The sequence below is a fragment of the Toxotes jaculatrix genome, chromosome 7, assembly GCF_017976425.1.
Source record: "Toxotes jaculatrix isolate fToxJac2 chromosome 7, fToxJac2.pri, whole genome shotgun sequence".
NCBI classification, from domain to species: Eukaryota; Metazoa; Chordata; class Actinopteri; family Toxotidae; genus Toxotes; species Toxotes jaculatrix.
This window is the reverse complement of record NC_054400.1, coordinates 14874947-14899030: the sequence shown is the minus strand read 5'-3', so window position 1 is coordinate 14899030 and position 24084 is coordinate 14874947. Positions and strand designations below refer to the sequence as shown.

At 39.6% G+C, this 24084-nt stretch overlaps 4 protein-coding genes across 5 annotated transcripts; all 4 read right to left on the bottom strand.

Moving 5' to 3' along the window:
- Positions 1-474: 474 nt before the first annotated feature.
- On the bottom strand, positions 475-3609 carry zgc:158398 (uncharacterized protein LOC568894 homolog). Of its 2 annotated transcripts, XM_041041386.1 has the most exons (7): positions 3427-3609; positions 2831-3023; positions 2330-2603; positions 2133-2232; positions 1846-1987; positions 1607-1747; positions 475-1440 (listed from the first exon to the last, which is right to left on the bottom strand). In XM_041041386.1, exons 2-7 carry the CDS (start codon positions 3002-3004, stop codon positions 1420-1422), a joined length of 852 nt encoding a protein of 283 aa, XP_040897320.1. In that variant the 5' UTR covers positions 3005-3023; positions 3427-3609; the 3' UTR covers positions 475-1419. The 2 variants fall into 2 exon arrangements, with proteins under 2 accessions (XP_040897320.1, XP_040897321.1); XM_041041387.1 differs by having other exon boundaries at positions 2831-3609.
- Positions 3610-4063: 454 nt separating this feature from the next.
- Positions 4064-8696, bottom strand: plbd2 (phospholipase B domain containing 2). The gene is made up of 12 exons (XM_041043277.1): positions 8469-8696; positions 7497-7590; positions 7246-7404; positions 7061-7161; positions 6737-6951; positions 6431-6525; positions 6137-6297; positions 5697-5792; positions 5508-5579; positions 5233-5385; positions 4932-5094; positions 4064-4773 (listed from the first exon to the last, which is right to left on the bottom strand). Exons 1-12 carry the CDS (start codon positions 8687-8689, stop codon positions 4603-4605), a joined length of 1701 nt encoding a protein of 566 aa, XP_040899211.1. The 5' UTR covers positions 8690-8696; the 3' UTR covers positions 4064-4602.
- A 94-nt stretch (positions 8697-8790) lies between these two features.
- rbm19 (RNA binding motif protein 19) lies at positions 8791-15898 on the bottom strand. Its single transcript, XM_041043228.1, has 24 exons — positions 15764-15898; positions 15486-15668; positions 15287-15400; positions 15000-15044; positions 14250-14472; positions 13507-13763; positions 13346-13405; positions 13138-13216; positions 12889-12960; positions 12558-12767; positions 12332-12462; positions 12067-12194; positions 11884-11980; positions 11613-11723; positions 11310-11510; positions 11140-11209; positions 10890-11038; positions 10726-10786; positions 10302-10381; positions 10146-10201; positions 9794-9910; positions 9583-9688; positions 9308-9428; positions 8791-9198 (listed from the first exon to the last, which is right to left on the bottom strand). Exons 1-24 carry the CDS (start codon positions 15797-15799, stop codon positions 9116-9118), a joined length of 2790 nt encoding a protein of 929 aa, XP_040899162.1. The 5' UTR covers positions 15800-15898; the 3' UTR covers positions 8791-9115.
- A 1463-nt stretch (positions 15899-17361) lies between these two features.
- slc2a11b (solute carrier family 2 member 11b) lies at positions 17362-20803 on the bottom strand. The gene is made up of 12 exons (XM_041042403.1): positions 20732-20803; positions 20500-20598; positions 20047-20207; positions 19804-19928; positions 19587-19716; positions 19320-19468; positions 18811-18998; positions 18537-18647; positions 18109-18210; positions 17910-17985; positions 17679-17806; positions 17362-17556 (listed from the first exon to the last, which is right to left on the bottom strand). Exons 1-12 carry the CDS (start codon positions 20801-20803, stop codon positions 17362-17364), a joined length of 1536 nt encoding a protein of 511 aa, XP_040898337.1.
- Positions 20804-24084: the final 3281 nt, after the last annotated feature.

Sequence of the window (24084 nt, the reverse complement as noted above, 5' to 3'; positions counted from 1 at the left end):
ACGTAGGTTGAATAACATACCAGTGCATCAGCGTGTGGTGGCCCTCGGGTTCAATGAATTGAATTTCTAATCAAGACTCTCCGGACCATAACAGATATATTCACTTATATGACTGAAAACACTGACTTACAGAAGAGAATAATGTGTATTGTTTTTCAACTGATCATAATTGAAAATACAGGCCTGTTTTACTATTTATGATCAGTACCATAATCTCTGTTGTTGTTAAATTTTCAATTCTTTGTTTAAATTTTTGGTGGTGGGTCATCCTTTTTGTTTATTTCTACACACACTAATTCCTCTGCAAGTTGATTTCCATAGTGCGCTGAAAAGAACTTAAACCAGTACCTGCCAGGAAGGCAGGAAAATAACAAATACCTAAAGCACTAAATATTTCATTGTCATTCAGACCAGCAACTGCAAATGTTTATTATTACCAGTATTGTGTGTGTTTGTATGGTGTGTGTTTGGTGTGTACATCAAGTCAAGATTTTAGTATTAACATCACTAGCTTTATTTCGCCTGCAGGACCTCAAAAGCAACAGGTGTTAAGTCACTTGCAAAAAGACACTCCAAGAAAAGCCCATTAAGTCCAGTCACATTCAAAATAGAAAACTAGTGTTTACATTTTTCACCATTACCATCACCATTCACCTCATGTTTCATTCCTGCTGAAACTAGGTAAATACTGTTTGAAAACAGGATGCCTTCTTGACAGAAATCCCCTGTTTCTGATTTGTTAGTGCAGAAAATCCTGGACAGACTGAAGTAATAAATGTCAAGAACAAAGTAACACAGGTAATTTCCATGCACACACTTTACTGCACATAACGTGCTGTTAACTCTTGGCCTTAGCTTTCAATATCAGACATGTAAATTAAAGTGGTAAACATGCAAACGAACCTAGTCCACCTGTTGATAGGAATACAATATGTTATACTAAATGTTGCAGTTTAAAATAATACTAAATTTAGATTTCCTACTGGAAGAAAAATACTTAGTATATTAAGCCCTCACTCAGTTGAATGCAACCAGATAATGTCCACTTTCCACAAGTTACTGAGAATAATTCTTGGAAATGTGGGAAATGAAGTAGACAAGGCAGTTCAGAAAGCAAATAACTCCTGGAATGCACTGTGCATAACAAACTGAATATATGACCAGTCAACAATACAGGCATTTCGAGTTGTTCCAATATTATGTACAATGTTATGGTCCAATAACAAAATATAGTCTCTCTTTACCACAATCATATCTTACTTGGATTTTATACAAAATTTCAGTATCATATAACAGGGATGCTCTTCTGATTTAGTATTGCACATTCATAACATTGGCCCCATTAAAAGCAGTGACACATACAGCTCTTCTCTCTCAACCACCAACTGATCTCTTCAAGATGCAGAGAATGAAAAATGTTCAGGTGTCAATCAATGGGTCCTGCAAATAAAGAGAAGCAGTGAGGTAAAGTTAAACAGTCTTTGCACATTTCTCAACATGCTAAGATATCTAGATATGGTGCACATATACAAATTAATGTAAACAGAATCCAAAAAACAAAGCAGTCAAAACTGCCATTTGGATAGTAATGTCAGAATTGACTTACATTTTGTAGGTCCAGTCCATTCCAGTGGTAGCGGCGTGTGAGTGAATGTGTCAGACTAGCAGTTAAACAGAGTATCAAACAAACTCCCAGCAGAAACACACTGACTTCCAACAGATGACGCACCGCCACACTCTGCTCCTCCTAAAGAATAAAAGTTAAGAATAACTGACAGGGTGACGATGGGGTAACTGTATTATGGCTGTATCTGTATTATGTTGTTAACGTGTGACTCACTGTACCTGCGTTAACATGACAGTGAGTGTAGGGTCATTCTTGGAGTGTAAACTGTAGCAGGTTTGTGATGCCGTGGGCAGCTGGTTCCTTGCTTCCACATGGATGGATGAAGTATTTTTGTCAGTTGCTGGACACTCTGGAGGAAGTCTTCATGAAAGTATATAGTGTGCATAAAAACATATACAAAAATATCATTCATAGATTGACAGACATTCTTTTTAGGTATCTAAGTAGTTGGTATCAAAATTAAGGAAGCTTAGAAACACACACTTTAGGGTGTGAATGAACTTACAGCCTCATGGGCAGGAGGTGTGTTGGGGCACTAATGGTGAGGCAGGTGTGGGTACTATTTCCAGACAGAAACTCTAGAGTCACATTAATTGTCTCATTGCCTGGGGAGTAAAATAAATGCTCATGGGTAAGAATGTATGGCTATACATATTTACTTCACTGTATTTAAGAACAAAATCACTTCAGTTCAATACCAACCTCCAAGGTCTAGTTGACTGGCTGTCAAGGTAGTGTGCAGACCAAGGTCTGTAACAGACCCGCTGGCTGAGCTAGCACTCACAGTCAGAGGAACCTTGAGATGCAAATGGGTAACTGAAGAAGAAGAAGTCCTCGTAGTGTTAACTGAAATCTCTCTATCCTTTTCCTGCTCCATAAGAGGAGAAGGAACTGGTGAGACAAGGTCAGATGAATTTGCATTGGCTTTCATACAGAGTTGGAACTCTGATAAAGAGGAAAGTAGATGGTTCCAGTCCTAAGAGAAGAATAAATCACATGATTTGCATATCAATAGCGGCTCAGGACACACACATACATCGCAACGTTATTATGAAACATTATGTTTCCATTGCACACCAGTACTCATAATCTTTTAATCATTATCTTGCTAGCTCTGATTGATCTTCCAAACACAGGCAAAAAGAAAAGATTTCTAAGGTAACATCCATTCTCCAAAATAAACTTGGATAAACGAGTCCTTACCTTTTCTGTGTCAGGATTAGGCAGAGTGTGAGTGTAGCTGTAAGAGCTCAGGCAGATGAAAGAGATAGCCAGACTCAATAGACACAGGAAAAATGTCACCCCTGGAGGATTTTGGGCTACATAATCTCTTAGGTTAGACACTGGATGCCAGAAACCCATTTTCAGACTCCACATACAGTTTGGATACGGAAAACTGTAAACAGAATAGAATCACTTCAGTTACTAGAGCTTTGACAGCTTTTTCTTTTCACCACAGTACCTGCTAATGATTTGTTGCTGGAACCTGTTAGTGGACTTATTAGTTATTAATAGGACAGGGTGAATATATGTGCTCAACAAGACAACGATCATATGTAAGTCAGTAGAACAGAATAATTCCCAAATTATCTTTCTTTGGGTTTCACAGTAGTGTTCAAAACGAGTTTGAAAGATCCAGTGTTGACAGTACGGCGGACAGCACACATTTAGTCCAGACAACAGAGCTGTTACAGAGCCACAGGAGACGTGTAACACACCAGCCAACCAACTCCACTGATACGTTGACGTTCGATCACTGTCGATGTTGCTAACTTACGAGCTAACAGATAACTTCGTACCTTGTGTTTGAGCAGTCTTTTTCTGATCACGTCGCCGGTTTTGACAAAATACTGTGACACCCGAGTTTCTCGATGGTAAATAAGCCGGAGTCCGACATTTAGGAAGTTTAAAGTTCATTTAAAGCGCTTCAGGATAACGGCACGACAGCGCTATCACTTTACGAGAGCGCACTGCCATGACGACAACCATGACGTTGCGCCGTATCCATAGATTGTCGACGGAAGTGCCTTAAAGAAAAAAAAAAAAAAAGGAAGTGCCTTAAAGAGCAATACCACTGAAAGTTTAAAAAATAATAATAATAAAAAAATAAAAAAATAAATGTGTGTGTGTGTGTGTTTATATGTTTTTTTATGTTTTAATTACAAAAGTGTGCAAAGGTTTTATACACTAAAAGTGAAGTGAGGGTGCTTTCCAGCATAGACTTGACTGGCGCTGACCAATATTAAACCTGGGTGAATTTTTCTATCCAACACTGCATGGACAGATATATCTAAATAACTTAAAAGTATGAATAATATACTGAAATGAAAATACAATTTTAGAAAATTGGATTCTAGTTGGATTCCATTTTCCAATTTTCTATTATTATATATTTTTTTAAATATGGGAAATCAAACTAAGAATTACACAGACAGATTTTTTTAATGCAACAATCAGGGCACTGTTTATTTAGAAAATATTTTAAAAATATAAAATTAATTCATCAAGTAACAGAATTACTCAAAAACTCAAGACATTAGTGTGACAGAAAATTAGCATCTGCATCAATATTAGTACTTGGTGATAGCTATGGCAACATTTTAACATTCCAATAAATCATTAAGCTATCAGAATGTAAATGATTTGCATTTTTACATATTTAGCATGAGAAATCAAATCTTTAAAACAAAACATGAAAATCACATATAATCTAACATGGAAGCTCCCACTTTCCAATAGCAGTCTTGTGAAATTATTATTCTTTGTTATACTGCCTCACATTCAAAGCTCTCTTTAAACTCCGATGCTTTAACTATGCAAATAGTGCAATACTCCCAAAATCTTATCTCAACTCTCCTGAGAATCAATGACTATTGTGTTCATAAAAGTTGTAAATCTAAAATAAAGTACCATTTCCCTTTGTCAAAGCTTAAAACAACACAGGTGGCAGCTATAAGCCACTTATATGGTAAAAATTAGGGAGTCCAGGTGACTTTTATAGGCTTAAATGTCCAAGTATCAGGGTGACCCATGTGCATTAAGTCTTTGTAGGGCGAAGTGCTCCACTGGAAGGGTGGCACCTGGTCCCAGGTTGGCCCACTCACTGCAACCATGCCATACTCTCGGAACATCTCGTAGGAGGTCATCTGCAAAGGAACAAACAATCCATCAGATTTTGCACCCCTTTTCACCTACTGAAATCGGTTTAATTTGAGGCAACACACAGAGAAAATGTGGTAAGAATGATGAGTAAAAGTATGGGCAGAGAGATGGGTGATGGCAAGAGATTAAATAAGAAAAAAACCTTCATGTCTGTTCCCCCATGTGGTCTCTGTCTTAAGGCACCAAAAGGATATGTTCCATTAGCTGGGTTCAGGTCTGAACGAGCTGAGATCGCATTCTCCCCATTTGAAGGAGGATTACAGTCTTCACACTTTGACAGTGGATCTTCCTTAAAGTTGTTATACCTGAGGAGAGACACTGCAGCTCATAAATAAAATGAAATGTTGTCATTAGCCTATAAAAATATATTTGTGTTATACTGATCAGTGCAGCACATGATGGAAGAATGCCCACCTCAAACCTATGCAACACACAGACTTTACCTCATGAGGCGGACCATTGAGTCCACATCTGTGACATCTGTCTGGTTTCTTCTGAATATCTGAGCCCGAGGATTCTGGTCCAGAGAGAACCATGGGCCGTACTTCTCAACAAGCTCATTACAACCACTGGCATTGAATATGTCCACATAGTACCTATACATGAGCATGAACGCATAAAAGGACATTTTACATATAATACAATGAAACAAACAAACAAGCAAAAAAAATGCAACCATGTTTACATAAAACTTACTGTTTCCAAACTGGATACTTACGGTATGTTGTAACTTGCCCAGTACCCTTTCTCCAGCAGTTCCTGTGTTTTATCAGTGTAAACAACAAGTCCCCTGAAGAATTACAAGATAAGAAAAGCTTATAAGTGAATCATTTGTGTATCATTGTATCATCTGCAAGTATACTGAATTAATAATCTATTTTTAATTAGGTTGGCTGCAAAGACTTACGGAATCTGCTCCAGCACAACAAACAGGTCCTCTTTAATATCGGTCTTCCCTGGAGTGAAGTGGTTATAGTCTACGATCATCCACTGGTTGTTATACCTGCAAAACAAACATATACACACAATCTATGCCATGGATGTTGAAGCATCTGACTCAGCATGATGACCCCATAACAGCTGTCTGACCCAGCTGAATTCTCATGTGACTCCTAATTATAAATGATGTTATTCTGCTTCCTTTACTACTATCAATCGTCATGTCAGTCAAAGGTCAAACAACACCGTATTTAATCTCGTCATCAGTGGGAATTTTGAACACAAGACAAAAAAAGCAGCTGACAACAGAGCCTGGGGCCTGCTGAGAAGATTACATCAGGACCAAGTGGTGATAATGTCAGCTAAAAAGTAACAAGAGCACATTTCTTTCTGTTGTGTTTAACTCACGTTCCACTGTTGTACTTTCTGAATATCTCGGCCCATTCCTTGCCAGTAGCAGCCAGTCGATTAGCCACAATGTTCCTCAGCCATTCCATGACGGTTCCTGTGGGCTGAACAAACTTCCAGAGAGCAGGGTTGCTGTTGCCAATGGTGGTCTCCAAAGTAACCTGCAGACACAAGATGTATTAAGAAAAAGAAACTCCATCTAGTGACATAATAACAGCATATTGAAATACTGAAATTTACTCTTTTAAATGTGTAACACTCAATTCTGTCAAGCCAAGTATAAAGAGTTCTCACCAAGCCACTACTTAGGATATAAAAGTCATCTCCAGAGAAGATAGATCCAGGGTAAGATGAGAATGCCTGGGTTCCCCCAGGAAGAAGATCATTGCCTGAAAAAAAAGAAAAAAATATTAGAGCACATTAATACATTTTGACTTCATATTTTCTGTACAGACATGGGAGTGTTAATTATCTTCTCATCTAACTCAAGAAAGCGTATTTTGAGTATTCTGCCCAAAAATGTCAAACTGTCCCTTTAATTAATTCCTGTAATTAATGAGAGACTCTAGAACAGGAGACACACTCCAATCAGTAAACTACCTGAAGGAGAGACTTTAAAGGCAAAGTTGTATTTCTTCATAATGCGCAGCATGGCCTGGTAGGTGTTCCATGTGTCATGTGACACCAGCAGTTCCTTTTTGTTTGGTAGCAGCTTAATGAGAGCAGAGCAGGAACCAGATCCAAGGGGTCTAGTTTCGCTGGATTTGTTTAGAGCCGATTCCAAGTCCTCAAGATCCCCGCCCAGTTGGAAAAGTCTGGTTGGACAAAGTAGAAGTGAAGAACAACTGCAAGAAACAAAGTTCATGATCTCGGGCACAGCGAGGAAGCATGTTTGATTCAGGCAAAATGGAGATAAGCACTTACAGGAAGCCAAACGGGTTGAAGGAGATTGGCCCCTCTGGATATGACAGCTCTTCATTGTAGCTGTCCTCAAGACCTTTCAGCTGCAGCAGGGCCAGACGCACCTGAAAACGGACAGTGAAACATATTTTCTCTGGCCTTAAAACATGTTTGTTTCCATGCATTTTTAATTCATGCTTATTAAGTACCTGGTACCAGTAGGGTGAACTTGGCTGTTTCTCTATCTGGTCCTGAACCCACTGCAGATTGGTTGAGATGAAAGCCTTAAGGCGCTCACAGTAACCGGTCTGACTCGTGAAGGGCCCACAGTATCCCATCAGAGTGTTCATCCAGTGCTTATAGATGAGCTAAAACACACGCATGCCAAGAGTTCATATTATTTGAAATGGAACGTGAGAACAAGTACAATGATGTCCTGAGAATGAAGGTTTAAGCTGACCTGAGATGTGACTGCAGCCTCCACTGCACCTGCAGCATAAGCCTGGATACTGTCGTTGTACTGACTACTGGTAGTGATCTCCAAGAAAGACCACCTAACAAGAGAGCACATTTGAATAAATGAAAAGATGACGAATATTAGCTGTGCGCAGAGCCTGAAAGGAGCAGGGTTAGAATAACTGTACTATTGGGGAGGAGATGACAGGAGATGACAGAGGTCACAGGCTGTACCAACTATTATTCAAAAAACAGATGTAAGATGAAGAGAATTGTTGATCCTTGGATCTCAGCTTGGGAATCACTGATCTATGTCAAGTATTTTTCATTGTCCTTTTTGTTAAACCAGACATGGCCAGTATTCCCAGTAATATCACTGTGCACAGACAAGGAACAGTGTTTCTACTACTCTTGTCTGGAACTCAAGTCTTTTTTCTCCTTTAAATTATTGTCAGCTGATTGGTGTTGTATATTTGTGTTATGTGTTGTGTTGCTTATTTGTCCCAATTTCCTTTAATCCGTATGTATTTTCATTTAAATCATTCACGCATTTATATTGGGTTTTACTAATATTCTTACATTTGCACAAAGGCCCCACAATAACTCAATGGGGATCTGAACCTTTCCTGTCACGAGATTCACTTCTGCTCTCTGTTTTCAAAATGAATCGGCAAACATTTTGAGATTTATCAGACAGGAATGTCAAACATTTTCAGATTCCTCAAGTGTAAAGTTTTGTTTCATCATTGTAAATTCAATATATCTGGGTAATTTTCTGCTGGGAAATAACGCATATTCTTTACTACGTTATATTACAGACTAACAGAATAATGGGGAAAAAAATAATTGATGAATTAAATGATTATGAAAATAATCGTTGGTTGCAGCCTTAACCTTATCCAATTCTGAGTTAGAAAATAGTTTCGCATGTGCCCCCGCCCCCCCAAAGTTAAAAGACAAATGAATGTTAACTCACCCTGAGGTTTTAATGTCATCAGTGAAGTTGGCCCAGGCAATAAAATTCTCTCGGTATCCTTCCAGGACATTCAGCTGTCCGGTTTGTTTGTCAATAACTGCTGTTCGTATTTCAGCACGAACCGACTCACACATGAAACACAGCACGTATAAAAATACTAAAACGTTTAAAACTGTTCTAAAACTTCCCGCAACAAACGTCTTGTTTTGCCCGCACGCCATGTTGACATGAACAAGTCACATGATAACGCGACTGGTCAGCTGACCGTACTCCCAAGACAGTACTTTCAAAATAAAAGACTCCATCCTGTTGGTGTGTTTGGTTTAATCGCTCATTAGGCCACTCACACACAAACGCAGCATAAAGCAACACCAACAACTTTTATATCATGAAACAAGATTTTATATAAAAACTGACTTCAGCTCCATCATGCTGAGGTTGATCATTCTATACAAAACGTAAGTAATGTAAGAAATACAGAGGTTTTCAAAGTTTTTCACAAAACTTCAATTAGATGATAAATTAATTATAATTTGCTCCTTTGTCAGGTCCGTATTTTCTTAACAGTCCTGTTCACACAGAAGAACACAGGAGCACGGGTCAGGATTGTGCCAAGGCTTTCACAGCGACAGTAGCATTTAGGAACCTCAGTCTTCCACGCCCCCATCAGTTTCCATTGTTTCCAGAATTCCCTCCAAAACCTCTGCCTTTCGCTGCTTTTTGGAGGCCACTGATATGAGGAGTAAATGAGAAGGAATAAATAAATTAATATATAAAATCTGTTTTCATTTTATGAATCATATTTTGTATGCTGTTCAAAAAAACTCTGGTAAATTTACCATGAAAATGTTCAGCTGTTTTCCGTCTCAGTGTTTCCACTGTTTCTTCAGTTTCAGCCCACTCCAGGACAAGACGTCTCCCGTACAGATGGGTGCTGTGGCACAGCGCAGCAAACGCTTTCTATAGAGAAAACAGGGGCGTAGAATTTATGATCATAGCAAAATACTGTACAGTATGCTATACTGTAGCACTAGAGGACTGTGACTTCCCTGAATATGCATCTGAAGCCTTATATTAACTACAAAAATACAGATTAACCAAATCACACACAAACCTTAGCATCCTGTTTGGTAAGGAAATCAACAAAGCCAAAGCCTCTATGATTCCCTGAGCCAGCTGCTTTTTTTGGAAGACGGACTGTCTTCAGCTCACCAAATGTACTGAGAGGACAGAGGGAAGAGACCATAGCATTATTAAATCATCTCGCTCTAAACCTTCTCCACACAAACTGTGAAAAAGTTGTTGTGTGTGTATGTGACCACTACCAGAAGAGTTCTCGAATTTCCCTGACAGTGGCTTGGAAGGGAACATTGCGCACGAGGATCTTAGATCCTGTTTGCTTCTTCTCGACTTGCTTCTTCTTGCGCGACACCTCAGTAGTCCTGCACACAGAGAAAGAGACTGAATGGGTAGTGTCAAGAGAACAGGTTTACATTTTAAAATGATGAAAAATGTTGTGATACTTCATGCTGAAACACTTGAGTGGGAACAGTCCTGATTTACTACTTAACACTTCACTTTTAATACACTTGTAATTTCACAATATCTTAAAACAGATGTGAAATTACAGTTTTTATTCCTCAATGTTCACTAAAATCCTTCTGAACCTAATCCTACCTTGTGGCCCTCTCAGAAATCTTCAGCTCTAACTGGTGATCATCCACAGTACAGTGCTGATGGAGAGTTGAGAGAGACAGACAGAACACACATTAGCCAGGAACCAGGCTGTGGAGAAAAGGTGTGAGAGTTTCAATGAGGAAATGGAGCTGGTACCTGTAGCTGCCTCAGGGCCTTCTGTGCTGCCTCTGCCGTCTGGTACTGGACAAAACCGTAGCCCATAGACAACAGCTTTCCTGGGAGTCAAAACAAAAACACTGGGCGGTTAACTCACCATATGCTCTCACTAAGCATGAACATACACAGAGAAAGAGAGATTCTATTCTAACGGAATCACATTTGTTTAAATAAATAATGTGTGGCACTAAACTAAAAGCATGGTGTATCTGGCTTTAGATGAAAATGGGGAAAAATAGTATCAATTGTGGTTGAACCTTAATAACAGGTTGATTTGTATCATCACTTCTGTAAAGATAAAGGTTCTAATCAACTGATCAAAAAATGTTCTCACAAGTGAAATCCCTATAAATCAATGTTCAGTCCTGTTTAGACGCGTTATCCTAGTTATAATGTTTAGTACCTGTTTTATCTTTCTTCTTGGAGATGGTGCAGGATTTGACCTTGCCACATTTGGAGAACGTCTGCAACAAATGAAGAAAACACTGATTAAACATCAGTCTACAGTTAAACCCTTCTAAACTGTTAGTAAATATAACTGACAGTTGTATTTATGAATTGACCTACCTCCTGTAGTTTCTCCTCTGTTGTGCTGAAATTAAGATTCTTAATGAAAAGTGTAGAGCCTGGAGTAGATTCCTCCTCTTCCTCCTCTTCCTCCTCCTCTTCCTCTTCCTCCTTCTTCTCATCTTTCACTGCCTCCTCTTTGTCTGGTACTTGGTTAGACAGATCCAATACATATTCTCGTTATTTATGTTATCCCTTTGACGTCAAAAAAAAAAGATTGTCAAGTTTATGAGTGTTTGAGGGACTTTACCTGGTTCTGGTTTGGCTGCTACAAATACCCCAACAGGTGCCCACTCCAAATACAGCGGGACATGATGGAACTAGGGTTTTCAGAGATAAATAGGGGAAAAAACAGTCTTCAGTGTCCCCAATCAAAACACACTGTATGGACAGCTTATGCAAGTGAAAAATGACAGGTACCTTGCTGTAGGCCAGCCTTGTGAAGGCTCGTTTTGCTTCCGTTGGCTCCAGGAACTCGATGATGGCAGTGAGTCCTGAAGGTGGCAGCAGCACTCGACCCAAAGAGCCGTGAGGAGAGAAGAGCTCCTCCAGCTCTGACACTGTCACTCCAGCTGGAAGGTTTTTCACCAGGATCACAGTTTTACTCCTCTCTGCTGCTGCCTATACACACAGGGGTACAAGCAGGGAAAAACCTCAATGAACATAACTTTGGTTAAGGGCACTGTAAAGCAGAAAGTAAGGAAGAGTTCATTTTAAACTTGCCTGACTAAAGGAATCCAGACTGACACCAGTGTCCAGTAGGAACTGTCGAGTCTCCTGAACGATTTGTGTCTCTCCCAGAGCCATCCTCACTGCAACACTCCCCTTGGACTCCTGCAGAGGAGGGCAAGGACCAAAGAAGTTGAATACTCAGTGTTTATTATGCGTCAAAATCCACACGCTGCTGTAACCACACCTGATTTAAGATACATGCTGTAGCTGAAAAGCACATTGAGGGGAGCCTAAGTATTGAACAGGATGTAGTGTCACTCACATGGTCCAGAACTTGGCTTTTAGTGGTGTTGTATTTTTCTGCAATGGCATCTGCCACTGCACTTGTGCCAAGAAACAGGGTGTTCCAGTTGTGCGAACTGGAAAGAAGCAAAACATTTGTGTGTAAATTTAAATGAAAACCACAAACAGAGAGAAATCAGAGGATTAATGGGATTGAGTATACCTGGAACTTGAAGCTTTATTTTTAGCGTCTTTCTGTCGCTTGTATGATGAAGAGCCAGGACCACCACCATCTGAAGATTCAGTCTTTTCCTTCTTCACAGTGGAGGGAAGCAGGTGAAGCATCCTGCCCTGAAAACATGAGGAAAAACAAATGCTTTCAATCAGACTCAGTTTAACCTGTAAATCTCGTCGCACTGCTAAATCCAGAGGCGGCTACACATCTTGTGGCATATAGATAAATGAAAAATCAGTCAGAGATCAAATACCTGAAATACATGTCCATCTAGCTGAGCAAGAGCTGTCACAGCATTCTCTGGTATCATGTAGGTTATGAAAGCAAATCCTTTAGGTTTCTTTGTTAGATTGTCGATAGGGAAGAGCACCTCAGATAAAGGACCTGTAAAGGTTGCAGAATTATAACAAACTTGGACGAGAGCAAATTTTACTTTTGCGGGGAAAAGCTTGTGTGTGCACACGTGTGTGTTAACTCACCGTGTTTAGCAAACAGCTCTTTGATCTCTTCCTCTGTGCAGGTGTAAGGAAGGTTTCTGATGAAAAGTCGACCTGACTCTGCAATATCTTCCTCCTCCTCATCCTCCTTGAGCTTCCTTGTGAAGTTTCTGTCGATTTCTTTGTCCTTTCTGTCCCTCTTGCCCTTACCCCCAGAGGCATCGGTGTTAAAGACCTCAATGTAACGCCCACCTGAAAAAACAGACACAAGCATTTTTAGCCAGCGTAAGACATTCTTACCACTTTCCACATACCTCAAACCTGCGCCCAAAAATGATGTGCAGAGATAAGAATGAGATGTGATGTTTCTCACCTATGTAGTCTTTATTCTTCTTCAGGGCCTTTTCCACCTCTTCTTCAGAGCGCAAGTCCACATACACATAACCTGAGAAGACACCTTTGCTTATACATGGGCCTGTATACAGCCTACATTGACACATACAAAACATGTAGTTGACTGTTGTACAATCAGATAGATGGTACACAGCACACTCAGTCTGTAAAATATTGTTAACGCACAGTTGGCTAAGAAGCACAAATTAAAATGCTTTCAGGAACATACCTGTTCTATTTCCACTTTCATTCTTCCCAATCCTGATTGCTACAGGCTTCAGTGGGGTCATGAACTCTCGAATTTGTTGCTATTGACATAACACATAAAAAGGAAATCATGTTGGTGTCATAGATGCAGAAACTGAAATACACAGAATGCTTTTAAGTCAGAGCATCGTCACTGCATCTCTGGAATCATAAAGCTTATGTTCAGTCACCTCTTTGACATTGAACGGGGCTCCCCTCAGCTTCACCGTGAACTCTGTCGTCGGCTCTGTCTGCAACATACAGAGGAGGGTGTTAACAAGCACAAATTGAATGCAAATACAATGCTGTACTGAAATGTAATGTTTAACTGCAGATCTTTTTCAACAATCACCTCCTGTGTGGCAGTTTTCTTGGCTTTGCTTCGCTTGTTACCCTCCGGGGAAATTGAAACTTTGGCCTTTGTGTTGTTTTCTCTGTCACCACTCTCATAAGCGCTGTCTGTGTGCTGCACAGGAGCATAACCCTCCTCTTCATCATCATCCCCTTCACCATCATCCTCCTCTTCCATGGTGTCGTCCGTCCGTGCCACCTTTGAGCGCAGGTAATCCATGTCTGACAAGTCAGACTTCAGTGCTTCTTTAGTGGCACCTGAAAGCAACAACATGCCGCACGAATTTACTCCAGTCAATCATCATTTTGCTTTCCCACATATATACATATATATACACACACACATACATAAATTTATTTCACTATGTATATTGAGGATCTTGGTAAAAAAAAACATTTCATGAATAAAGTTTTTAATTTTTTTGTTATACTCCATGAAATGTGTTATAATCCAGGGGCTGAACCCTTCAAGGATGTGGTCCACAAACATAGGCCCCTGAAAAGAGCAGGAGGCCAGACTGAACCAACTGCTCCCCATTAAGTGAGTCTGTAAAGTCAAACTTTTCCAGGTTTAGTACTAGAAAGTTGCCATAAAGTTGCCCCTTAAGTTTCATGATATTGGATATCATAAAGAAGTTAAAGGTAAAGACATGATGGATAACAGACACCCAGTTAACTGATATTTTCTGGGATTGGGACACAGCTTTCATCTACCTACACTAAGAAGGGACCACCATTACCAACCTTCTTCATCTTCATCATATTCTTCTTCCTCGTCCTCATCCTCTGACTGGTCTGAATCAAAGTTAAGATAATCATCTGAAGCAAGCTTCTTCTTGTCCTGAGTCTTCTTGGGTCCGCTGTCAGGATCAGCTGTTTGCTGCACAGTGTCATTTGCCCAGGTCGGCACTTGGCTTCGATTCTGATGTACTGACAGAAACTCTTTGAATCCCTGGTCCTCTTCCAGCTGAAATAAGACAATAATGTGAACATGCAAAGATTAAACAGCACATAAATTAAAAAAAAAAAAAAAACTACAGTGTGCCATAAAATGAAAAATAGATGGGAACAAATCATCAAATACCCCAGGTAGACATTTATTAGATTGTGCTAGACTGATGCTGTATGCCAGCTGATCAGCACATGGATGATGTGGACAACACTGAAAAAACAAACTGATGTTGTTTTGTTGATGTTACAAGTGTTGACAGCTACAAAATACTTTTTTGATACTTAAGAAATGCTGCTGTTTACACATTTTTTCTGTCTCATTTATAAGACTGCTACAATTCTGCGCAAGATCTCTGATGTTACACACACTCTTGCCTTTTTACCGTGCTATGTGCTCATTTAGGTTAGCACCAAAAAACACTGGGGTGTGATAAACCATACCTAGGTTGGTTCCATCTTACCCACATTCAGATTTTGCATAATTAACAGCGGATATACTTTAACAGCAGACAAACATGGTTGCTCAATGACACATTTACTCACATTTCCAAGTGTGCTGTTGAGTTCCTTTTTTGGTTTCTTCTTCGTCTGAAGACGGAAACAAAAAGACATATACTGTATTTTTTTTTTTAAGTGAGAGAGCTTCACATTACTCTCCACGGAGACAAATTAATATACTGTGTGCTATCCAGACAGTCACATCAGAAAGATTTATCGCTGTGAATTTTTTTTCTAAATTTCTTTTTAAGTTAGATAAAATTGTAGAGCTGAGCAGATTTTTTTTTTTGTTTCTCCAGTTTCCCTGCCTGTCACTTTGTGTCTGCAGGTACCTTTTTGCTGTCAGTGTCAGAAGGAGCAGAGGGTTTGTCCTGGCCTGAGCTCTGAGTGTGTTTACTCCAGGCTTTTGCTTTTGTGGGGTCTCCAAACGCTTTACACATCTCGACCTGGAACACACGACAACCATGGGTTCACATGCGGAGATATAACCGTAAAGTCAACAACAACAACAGGAGAAGACTGAAACCATACCGTGATTCTGGATGTGTCCACGAAGCTCTTGTTGAAGTGTTTCAGGGCTCTGTTCGCATCCTCCTCGGCTTTAAACCCCACAAAGCCGAACTTGCGGAACTTGCCGTCCTTGGTAAACTTCAGAGAGCAGTCTGTCACGGTGCCGAAGGCAGCGAACATCGACCGGAACCTCTCCTCCTTCATCTGCACACAAGACACACAGTTAACGGGACATTTTCAGGTGGTCTGAAACAAAACGCGACCGTTACCGTCTGCTCACATCCCGGCGGCTTACTCACCCCGTTGGGGAGGTTTTTCACGATGAGTCTCGACATGGTTATAGTCGCTGTAAGTCCACGAATAAGGCATAAGCTTGGTTTTTAAATAAATGTCAACAAACGAGCGTGGACTCTCCACTAGGTCGCCATGTTGAGTAGGAGGATCTTCTTCTTCTCCTCCTCTTCCGCCTCCTCCTCCTCCTCCTTCTTCTTCTTCTTCTTCGGAATTGTTGACATTCAGTTCATAGCATTACCGCCACCTATTGGAGTGGAGTATAGTAATTGATTGGCGCTAAAAGGAGGGAAAACACCTAACTAGTACTTTTTGACAGTTTTAGTTATTGGTTACTTTTCAGAATGATGCATGTTGATTAGATTACCCGCCAGTATTATGTAAAGTAGTAGTTACGATAAGCTCCACCTCCATCAGCTACAACTGAATTTCGGTGATATAAGATAAAACAGTATAACAGTCACAGGCGCCAGTTTTCTGCAGTTTGATTTGACTGCTTTTACTATTGATTCAACGGTTTAACGCACCTTGAATTCCCTTGTTGTTGAAAGGTGCCACTTAAATAAACTTGCCTTGCCTGTAAGCACATTTTGCTAATGATACTTCAAGACATGTTCAAAGCACAAGGTTAACTTATGATGGTGTATTTTTGAACTGCAGTATTACTAGTTTAACTTAAGTAAAGGAGGGAAGGGGCCTGATGCATCTGCGTAAACTATAAGAACAAAGTCATCCACAGTTTCATGTGGCCATGAGATCTGAGGCTTTGTTTTGTTCAGGGGCCATGTGTCAAACCCTTATTTAAGGCCTTTAGTATTGTTGTTTATGATGTGCATAGAGTCTAACCTGGGGACATGTAGTACTGCAGCAGAAGTGTACTGATTCTGGAGATAGAAAAAAATCAAATTAAGCGGTCAAGTTACGTGTACTGCACTTGGCCACACATTTCCTTAAAATGTGTCAATTGGCAAAAAAATAACTTCTAATGAAAATACAGAAAACTTATCACACTTTCCTCATGGCTACCGTGCTTAGTTTTGAAGTTAAGCTGATTATAAGAGTTAGGAATTTGAGGCAAATACTCAAAACCAGTATTCAGTAGGACTGTTGTAACTTTATCCAGGTCCCTTTGCTTGTTAGTCCTTCTCAGTACAATCAGAAAACAATTTTAGTTGGACTCAAAGTTATGAGTTATGCAGTTATGCTGCAGTTTTTTTTCACCCAAATAATGTTTTGTTTGATAATGTAGGTCACATCCCAATAGCTCCACTTTTAGTCTGTTCTAATACTCTTACCACCCCTGAAAATACATGCATGATATTTTTGTGGAGCCTTTCTCGCTCTCACATGCTTCAATGATCCCTTTGTTCTGCAGGTCACATGCCATGCTGAAAGGTTAGGCTGGTGATTAATACTGAAACATCAGACAGCTTAAATGGTATAAACACCATGACGAATGAATTGCCTTTCATAAAGTGATCTTTATTGAAAACTATCAGAACAACAACAACAAAAAACATCACTGTAATTACTTATATTTGTGACATAAATGTTGTGAGGCATAAAAAAGCTTTGATTGCTTGACCCCAGAGTCATGGGTTGCACGTCATATAGAAGTTGACAGCAGTGTCGTTCCTGCACCATCAGCGCCACAGGCCTTTCTGTTATTGGAGGACTGGAACGCATTCTGGATTTCGAGGAAGGTTTTGCTCTTGGTTTCGGGGACAACGAGGAAAATGTATATTGCCACTGAGGAGCAGATGGCCAAGAACACCAGGAAACAGTACTGTTGCAGCCCGATCTGTGCGAATAAAACACAAGCAAGACCAATTCTTTCAAATATCCAAGATTTTAAGTCTTCTTTCTTTACTTTAAATGTACCAGAGAGATGAAGATTTATCGCCAATCATTTTGCACACCTACCACAATAAAAGGAAAGACCAGGCCAATGAAGAAGAAGCTGATCCAGTTCACTGACCCTGCGATCATGTATGCTGCGGGGCGTGTGGTTTGTGTGAATAGTTCAGTGGTTAAGATGTTAGTCACGCCACCTTCGCAGAAAAAGAAACAACAAAAGAAATCACTGTTAGTTATTACCATTGTGTAACAGCAGTCTTCACTGGAGGAAAGAAAGTTACTAATTCAGTCAGTTACCTGGTCCTAAGCCAAAACTCAGGATAAAAGCAAAGACACATGCCATGCTCAAGTATGGAAAAACTGGGCTGGCATCCTGAGATGAAGGAAATCACACAAAAGAAATGTTAACACAAACCAGGAATAACATACAAATGCATGAAACAATGCTTCCATTTTATTTATTTTTTTAACCACATTTGGTCTTGAGATTAATTACCTGAAAAGTGAGCGTCAGCGTGAATAAAATGCAGCAGATACTCATCAGTGTGTATCCTCCAGTGATGAGCACTTTCCTTCCCAGGCAGTCAATGAGCATACCCTGTGAGACACACAGCATGTCACAAGACCAAGAAGACTCCAGGGAACCATTTTCTTTGAGTTTTACTCTGACCTTTCATGGGATATTGTCAGTTTGTTCTGTCAGACCCTGTTGCACAGTATTTTAGTTGAACATGTTATGCCCTGTTTCAGTTATTTAGTCACAAAAACAACAAAAAACATCTTTACTGTGTTTTATGTTTCCTTTACACTACATTTAACATGTCATATGTTCTTGTGCTATTCTTTTCTATATTTATATAAGACATCACATCAGAATTGTGTGCACGGTTCATTGCAGCATTATACTTAAAAACTCATACTTACACATGTTAAAGCAGTGATGCATTCACAGGCTCCAGTACCGACTGTCACATACGGTATTTTATCGTTGGGAATACCAGATTGTTTGAACACGTAATCTGCGTAAAAGTAAATCTACAGGAAATATAGACAAGAAAACTGAATTATAAATTAAAAAACATGAACATTTCCTTTTTTGAATAAACCTATTTCATCTTTTTGTCAGTATAGAAATTGAGGAATAGATTCAACTTTCTGAGAGACAGCAGGACAAGTATGTATATCAACATGCACATACAGCATTGATGCCATTCAGCTGTTGCGCAGCGTTGAGTAGCATGATGGTGAGAAGCTGCCAGCGCACACTGCGATCAGTAAAGAGCTCCCAGGGTTTCTTGGCCTGGAAACCTGATAAATTATTCCTCTCCTTCATAATATCCTCCTGTTCACCGTCACAGCCAGCTATACCGTGCAGTTGCTTCAGGGCTGCAGACAGGAAAACACACTTGGTAATTGTAGTCATTCATTCTTCTCATCTGATCAGGCTACAGGGTGATCTTGAGAATCCTATCAAAAGGTTTCCAGCGTCAGACCAGTTTCTTTTCACATCACTGTGCGATTACCAGATTGTAATCACATGCTTGAACTCACATCCATGTAGACAAATGTCTCTGCCTCTGGTGATCCCAGACAAAGGGAGTCCACAGTCTTTTTAACTACGCTGTCATGTGCACTAAATCAATCTTTGCATGGCAAAAATAAGCTATCATGGAGAAAATTGGTGCAGCAGCTGCAGCGTCACTTTACCTTTCTTGCACCCTTCATCGTCTCCTTTGTCAATGAGCAGGTAGCGCGGGCTCTCTGGGAACCAGGGCAAGATCAAGAGCTGCAGGATCGCGGGGATACATGTGGTGGAGAGCAAGATGGGCCAGTACTCTTCTCTGCCCAGGAGTTCTCTGTAAAATCACACGCACACAAAAACAAAAAGCCTGATCAGAATCCTTTTTTCATGACATGAAATGTCTTATGACGTGAACACATTCTGGTGAAAAATTAAAAGTGTTCAGTGTTTACTTGAGGCCAATCACTTGTCCAGTCAAGATCCCACCAGTGATGAAAATCGAGGTTCCCATTCCCATGGTGCCACGAAATGCAGTTGGAGCTATTTCCCCCAAATACAAAGGTTGAACACAAATGGCAATGCCTGTGAAAACAAAACACGATTAAAGCCAAGTTTCAAAAGTTTGACTCGTAACGTTCAAAACAAATGTAAAGTGAAGCCTTTTATTACCTGCATTTATTCCAGTGAGAAGACGTCCAACTATGAGTAACTCAAAGAATCCTGTAGGATAACTCAGACCCAACAGCAGAGCAGCTGCTAATGCAAATATGTTATTGGTCAACAGTGTCCCTTTCCTGAAAACAAACAAACAAACAAACAAACAAACAAAAAACATTACAATGGTAAATCTTTCACACAGAAAGCAAAAAGTAAGACAACCATTTTGCCAATATACATATTTTGTGCCCATACCTCCCCAGCTTCATAGACAATGTCCCACCAATCGTTACTCCTATGAGTCCTCCTAAGGTGAAAATAGACACAATAGTGGACCAAAGCAGAGTGAGAAGATCTTCTGATATGTCAGTTTGGTAACGTTCCCTCCAGGTCTGGTTGATGAATTTATGCACATACTGGAGATGAAAGAAGACAAAAACACACACACACACAAAATGCACATAAAGCAGGTTACAGCACAGTTGTGTAACTCCATGACTCCTAAAATGTCCACACTCATGCACTCTGCATAAATACTACACTGGTGTGCTGTACATCATACCACTATGTTGTAGTGCATCTTTCAGGTTAAGACATTGCTCTTGCCACTTTCCGTTCATAACATCATTATAACTGTTAGTAATTAAATTATCTACATTAAAACAGTTGTGCAGAAATATGTCCAGTGAGAGGCAGTAGGCTCATTACCATTGTGGGCGCGTTGATGACAGATATATTATATCCATACTGAAAGGTTCCCCCTATGCAAGCTGCACAGGCAGCCAGCAGAAGCGATTTATTTGGAAGCTGCAAAAACAAAAAACAAACAAAACAGAGACACAGAAGAAACAACTCGTTCAAAACAAACAATTTCACATGATCACGGAGGGTAAACAAAGCTGCATCTGATCAGCCAGTTTGCGTTTAAAACTCCACATACCTTTGGCCGCTTTCTGTCTTTGATTTCTTTAACAAGCAGAGGCTGATATTCATCCAGATGTTCTTTTGGCATTTTGTCGCTGATTTTCTCCCCCTATTTTTATCTTCTTTTTTTCTCCCTCAAAGTATTATTAGTCGGATATATTATATATTGTTTGTGGCTTGCGCGCAGAAGAACATCCCACACGTAAAGAGTCTCCTCTCAACAGGAAACCTAAACTTGACGGGAGGATGAGTTTTATCCGGAGGATAAATACAGTTCATCTGTTGTTATGAAGTGACCGCGGGGTGAGGAGAATCGACTGTATTATTCCGTGTTTATCGAGATTTCACGGCGCTGCAGTTGCATGAAAACCCTGGATTCAGACCGGTTTTATCTCTCCGAAAGAAAGAAAGAAGGGTCGTCCATCTATCCAGGCCAGAAGAAGCATGTTGCCTAAAACTGGCTGCATTTCCGGGCAATCATTAAATTAAATAAAAACATATGAATGCTGGTTAAATTCAGTGTGCATAACTTTACCTTTCTTGCACCCTTGTACAAAGAGTCTTGGCCTAAGGGAGGCGGGGAGAAACTCAGACAGACTTCAGACAGTAGATCACTGAATATTTAATCATTTGAGAGAGATCATTTGTGTAAAAACTGTTTTTTCACAAAAAAATTCATTCATTTTTGTTGTTATTTACGGTCATATATTTTTAGACTTTCTGTTTCTGTATATGCTAAGTGCTGGCTCCCCCTATGTCTCAAAGTTTATAAGAGCAGTTGGTGAAAACTGCAGCAGCTACAGTTTCAATGGTGAATGGTTTGAGTGGGGATAAGAAAACAGTTCAGTTATTTCTGCAGGATGGACGAAACTGTACAACTTAAGGCTTTATCTGGGGTTTATAAGTGGTTGGTGTTTTTATCCTCCTCCAGATGACCTGTTTGTTTATAACTAAAGACATCATGGATTATTAGAAAGTGAGAAACCAATCAGTGTTAATGGCTTGGCAACATTTACAACTCCATTATTACCAAATACTAAGGAGAAACACCAACCGGACGGGTTCTTCCCAAGTTGGCAACCCAAAACGTGTTCTTATTGATGGCCTCTCACTCATCTATAAAGCATAAATAAATAATTTATTAACTATTAATAAAGCCAGCTCAGTTAGATAATAGTCCTTCTTAGAAAGTAGTGCCATATAATTTAGATCACATTTGATCACGTGTGACATCTTTTTTCTATGGAACCTCGCGCGCACAGATTATCAGTTATAACGAGAGAAAAAAAATCACTATCAGATTTAGATGTATACATACACTGTTGCCCATAAAGTTAGAATAATTTTGTTTTCAGACACCTTCCCCTTTTTATTGCTATTTATACACATCAGTTATCACATTGGAAGAGACTGACTGTAGAACAAAAAAGTTTTGAGAAGACACTTTATCTATGAAGAATAAATCACAGTCACAATCATTTCATGAGAAGAGGTAAAATATATTTTATTCCAACATTATGGGCAAAAGTGTATAAGTATAAAATCAATGAAACAAATTAAAACCCAGTCATCTGCCATGACTACACTCCAGGATGCTTCTCAGGCACCTGCCTGTCAGACTAACTACCCCACGTACATTATCTCATCTCTATTAACCTCAAACTGAGTAAGGCATCAGCCTTCTCCTGTGGTTTGTAAAATCTGCGACTCTAATCGAAAACTGTGGCGCTTAATTAAGTGTTGAGAAAAGCAGTGATAAATGATAAATGGTTAGATGTACCTTTGTTGAGGAGTAAAAATGCGTAACGTCCACCCATAGTCATGCTGCTCTCATTGGTTCCAGAAAAAGAAAAGAAAAAAAATGCACGGATATTGTCCTACTACAGTTCACAAAGCCGCCCCCCACAATAAAATAAAAACATGAAAGAGTTTAATTAAAACTTTATTCAGCAGGTAAATCAAATCAAATCAAGCTGCTGGATTCTTTTTTTTTTTAAAGACCTTACCTCTTTCTTTGATTCCGCAGATCCCTCATTGAAGTTCATTTTGGAAGCTGCCGTAAAATGATGTTTGAATAAACCATTTATAATGGATGTTCCACTTCAGTCGAGGCAGTTGCATAATGGCAGCCTGTTGTAAGGTGCAGCACATGATCTCAGCCCCAAGGGGGAGACTCATTAACTCCTTGAAGCACATTCCTGCATGCTGCTGAGCCTTACCCTTGGGTTATGGAGGGATTGCTGACCCAAATACTGAATTAATGTTGACCCTTTGTTGTCTAAAACTGAACAATAGGACACACAATTGACCTGATATGCCTTTGGAGAGTCTGTTTTCATGCCCACAGGTTCTTAAAGATTATTTCAAAATATATTAGTTCTGACCTTCCTACAAATTTGTGCCTAATGTTTTTCATTCATATGCCAGAAAAGATTATCATCAGCGGAGGAGTGTAGACTCCTAGAGTACAGGGAGATTCATACAACTGCCCTGAAATAGTAACTTCAGTTGCTCAACAGTGTGCTTTGTTTAGCATGTTCTGATTGTTGGAAGAGCAACAACAATAAGTTATCTTATTTAAAAATGAATGTTTAAACATATTAATAGCTTAAATTAAGCACTTTCAACCCACTTTTTAAATTAAAATCAAAATTGATTTCTAACCCTGTAAAATTCTATTAAAGTGAATGTATTTTTCAGTTCACTGTGGCCTTTTATAACTTTATTTGTTCACATTAATGGTTGAAAAACTCTCTCTTGCTTTAAACTGCTGCCAGCATCAGTGCATAGCTACCATGAGGCTTTTAAAGGACACACTGTCCTGCATGCATGACCCAAAGAGTTGAGCAGTTTACTGGACAAAAACTTTTAATCCTGTAAGAGCCTCTGAGAATTTGCTCACACTCTGTGAGCAGCAGACAGAGCGATGTGATGAAGTCACATGCACACAGATCCTGGAGCTGCTCCACAGACAGCTGATAAAAGAAACACTCATGTGGCAGTGATTGTTGCAGCTCCAGTGTTTCTGTGTGATTCACACAGGAACACTGTGTGAATCACAGCGAGAGGCGGTCCATCCAAATAAAAATCACTAGGACATGATATCAAACAAAAAATGTTGAGCTTACACACCAAAAGTACAAGTCTGTAAATCTAGCCTGCGAGTGGGTGTATGTGACGATACCATCCATTCAGCTGATGATGTGATGGAATAACACTGACTTTATTATACACATTGTTTTCATCTACATTATGAACATTTTGCTTCATAACACTGACACTTGTAGCATAGATCCTAGCATGAAACAGACTTTAACCAAAAGTCAAAAATCAGGACTTGGCTTTGTTGTTTTCTTTTTAAATAATTCA

Coding starts and splice junctions, on each gene's coding strand:
- rbm19 (XM_041043228.1), bottom strand. CDS start 15,799: ATGTCGAGACTCATCGTGAAAAACCTCCCCAACGGG. Junction 12,768..12,888: donor GAAGAATAAAGACTACATAG/GTGAGAAACATC, acceptor CTGTTTTTTCAG/GTGGGCGTTACATTGAGGTC. Junction 11,039..11,139: donor AGCAGCCAAACCAGAACCAG/GTAAAGTCCCTC, acceptor TGTCTAACCAAG/TACCAGACAAAGAGGAGGCA.
- plbd2 (XM_041043277.1), bottom strand. CDS start 8,689: ATGGCGTGCGGGCAAAACAAGACGTTTGTTGCGGGAAGTTTTAGAACA. Junction 7,405..7,496: donor AGGCTGCAGTCACATCTCAG/GTCAGCTTAAAC, acceptor CGTGTGTTTTAG/CTCATCTATAAGCACTGGAT. Junction 4,774..4,931: donor ATGGGGGAACAGACATGAAG/GTTTTTTTCTTA, acceptor GTTCCTTTGCAG/ATGACCTCCTACGAGATGTT.
- slc2a11b (XM_041042403.1), bottom strand. CDS start 20,803: ATGCCAAAAGAACATCTGGATGAATATCAGCCTCTGCTTGTTAAAGAA. Junction 19,469..19,586: donor GGACAAGTGATTGGCCTCAA/GTAAACACTGAA, acceptor GTGATTTTACAG/AGAACTCCTGGGCAGAGAAG. Junction 18,999..19,319: donor CGATGAAGGGTGCAAGAAAG/GTAAAGTGACGC, acceptor TCCTGTCTGCAG/CCCTGAAGCAACTGCACGGT.
- zgc:158398 (XM_041041387.1), bottom strand. CDS start 3,004: ATGTGGAGTCTGAAAATGGGTTTCTGGCATCCAGTGTCTAACCTAAGA. Junction 2,604..2,830: donor CTAATCCTGACACAGAAAAG/GTAAGGACTCGT, acceptor TTCTTCTCTTAG/GACTGGAACCATCTACTTTC. Junction 1,988..2,132: donor CACCTCCTGCCCATGAGGCT/GTAAGTTCATTC, acceptor ACTTTCATGAAG/ACTTCCTCCAGAGTGTCCAG.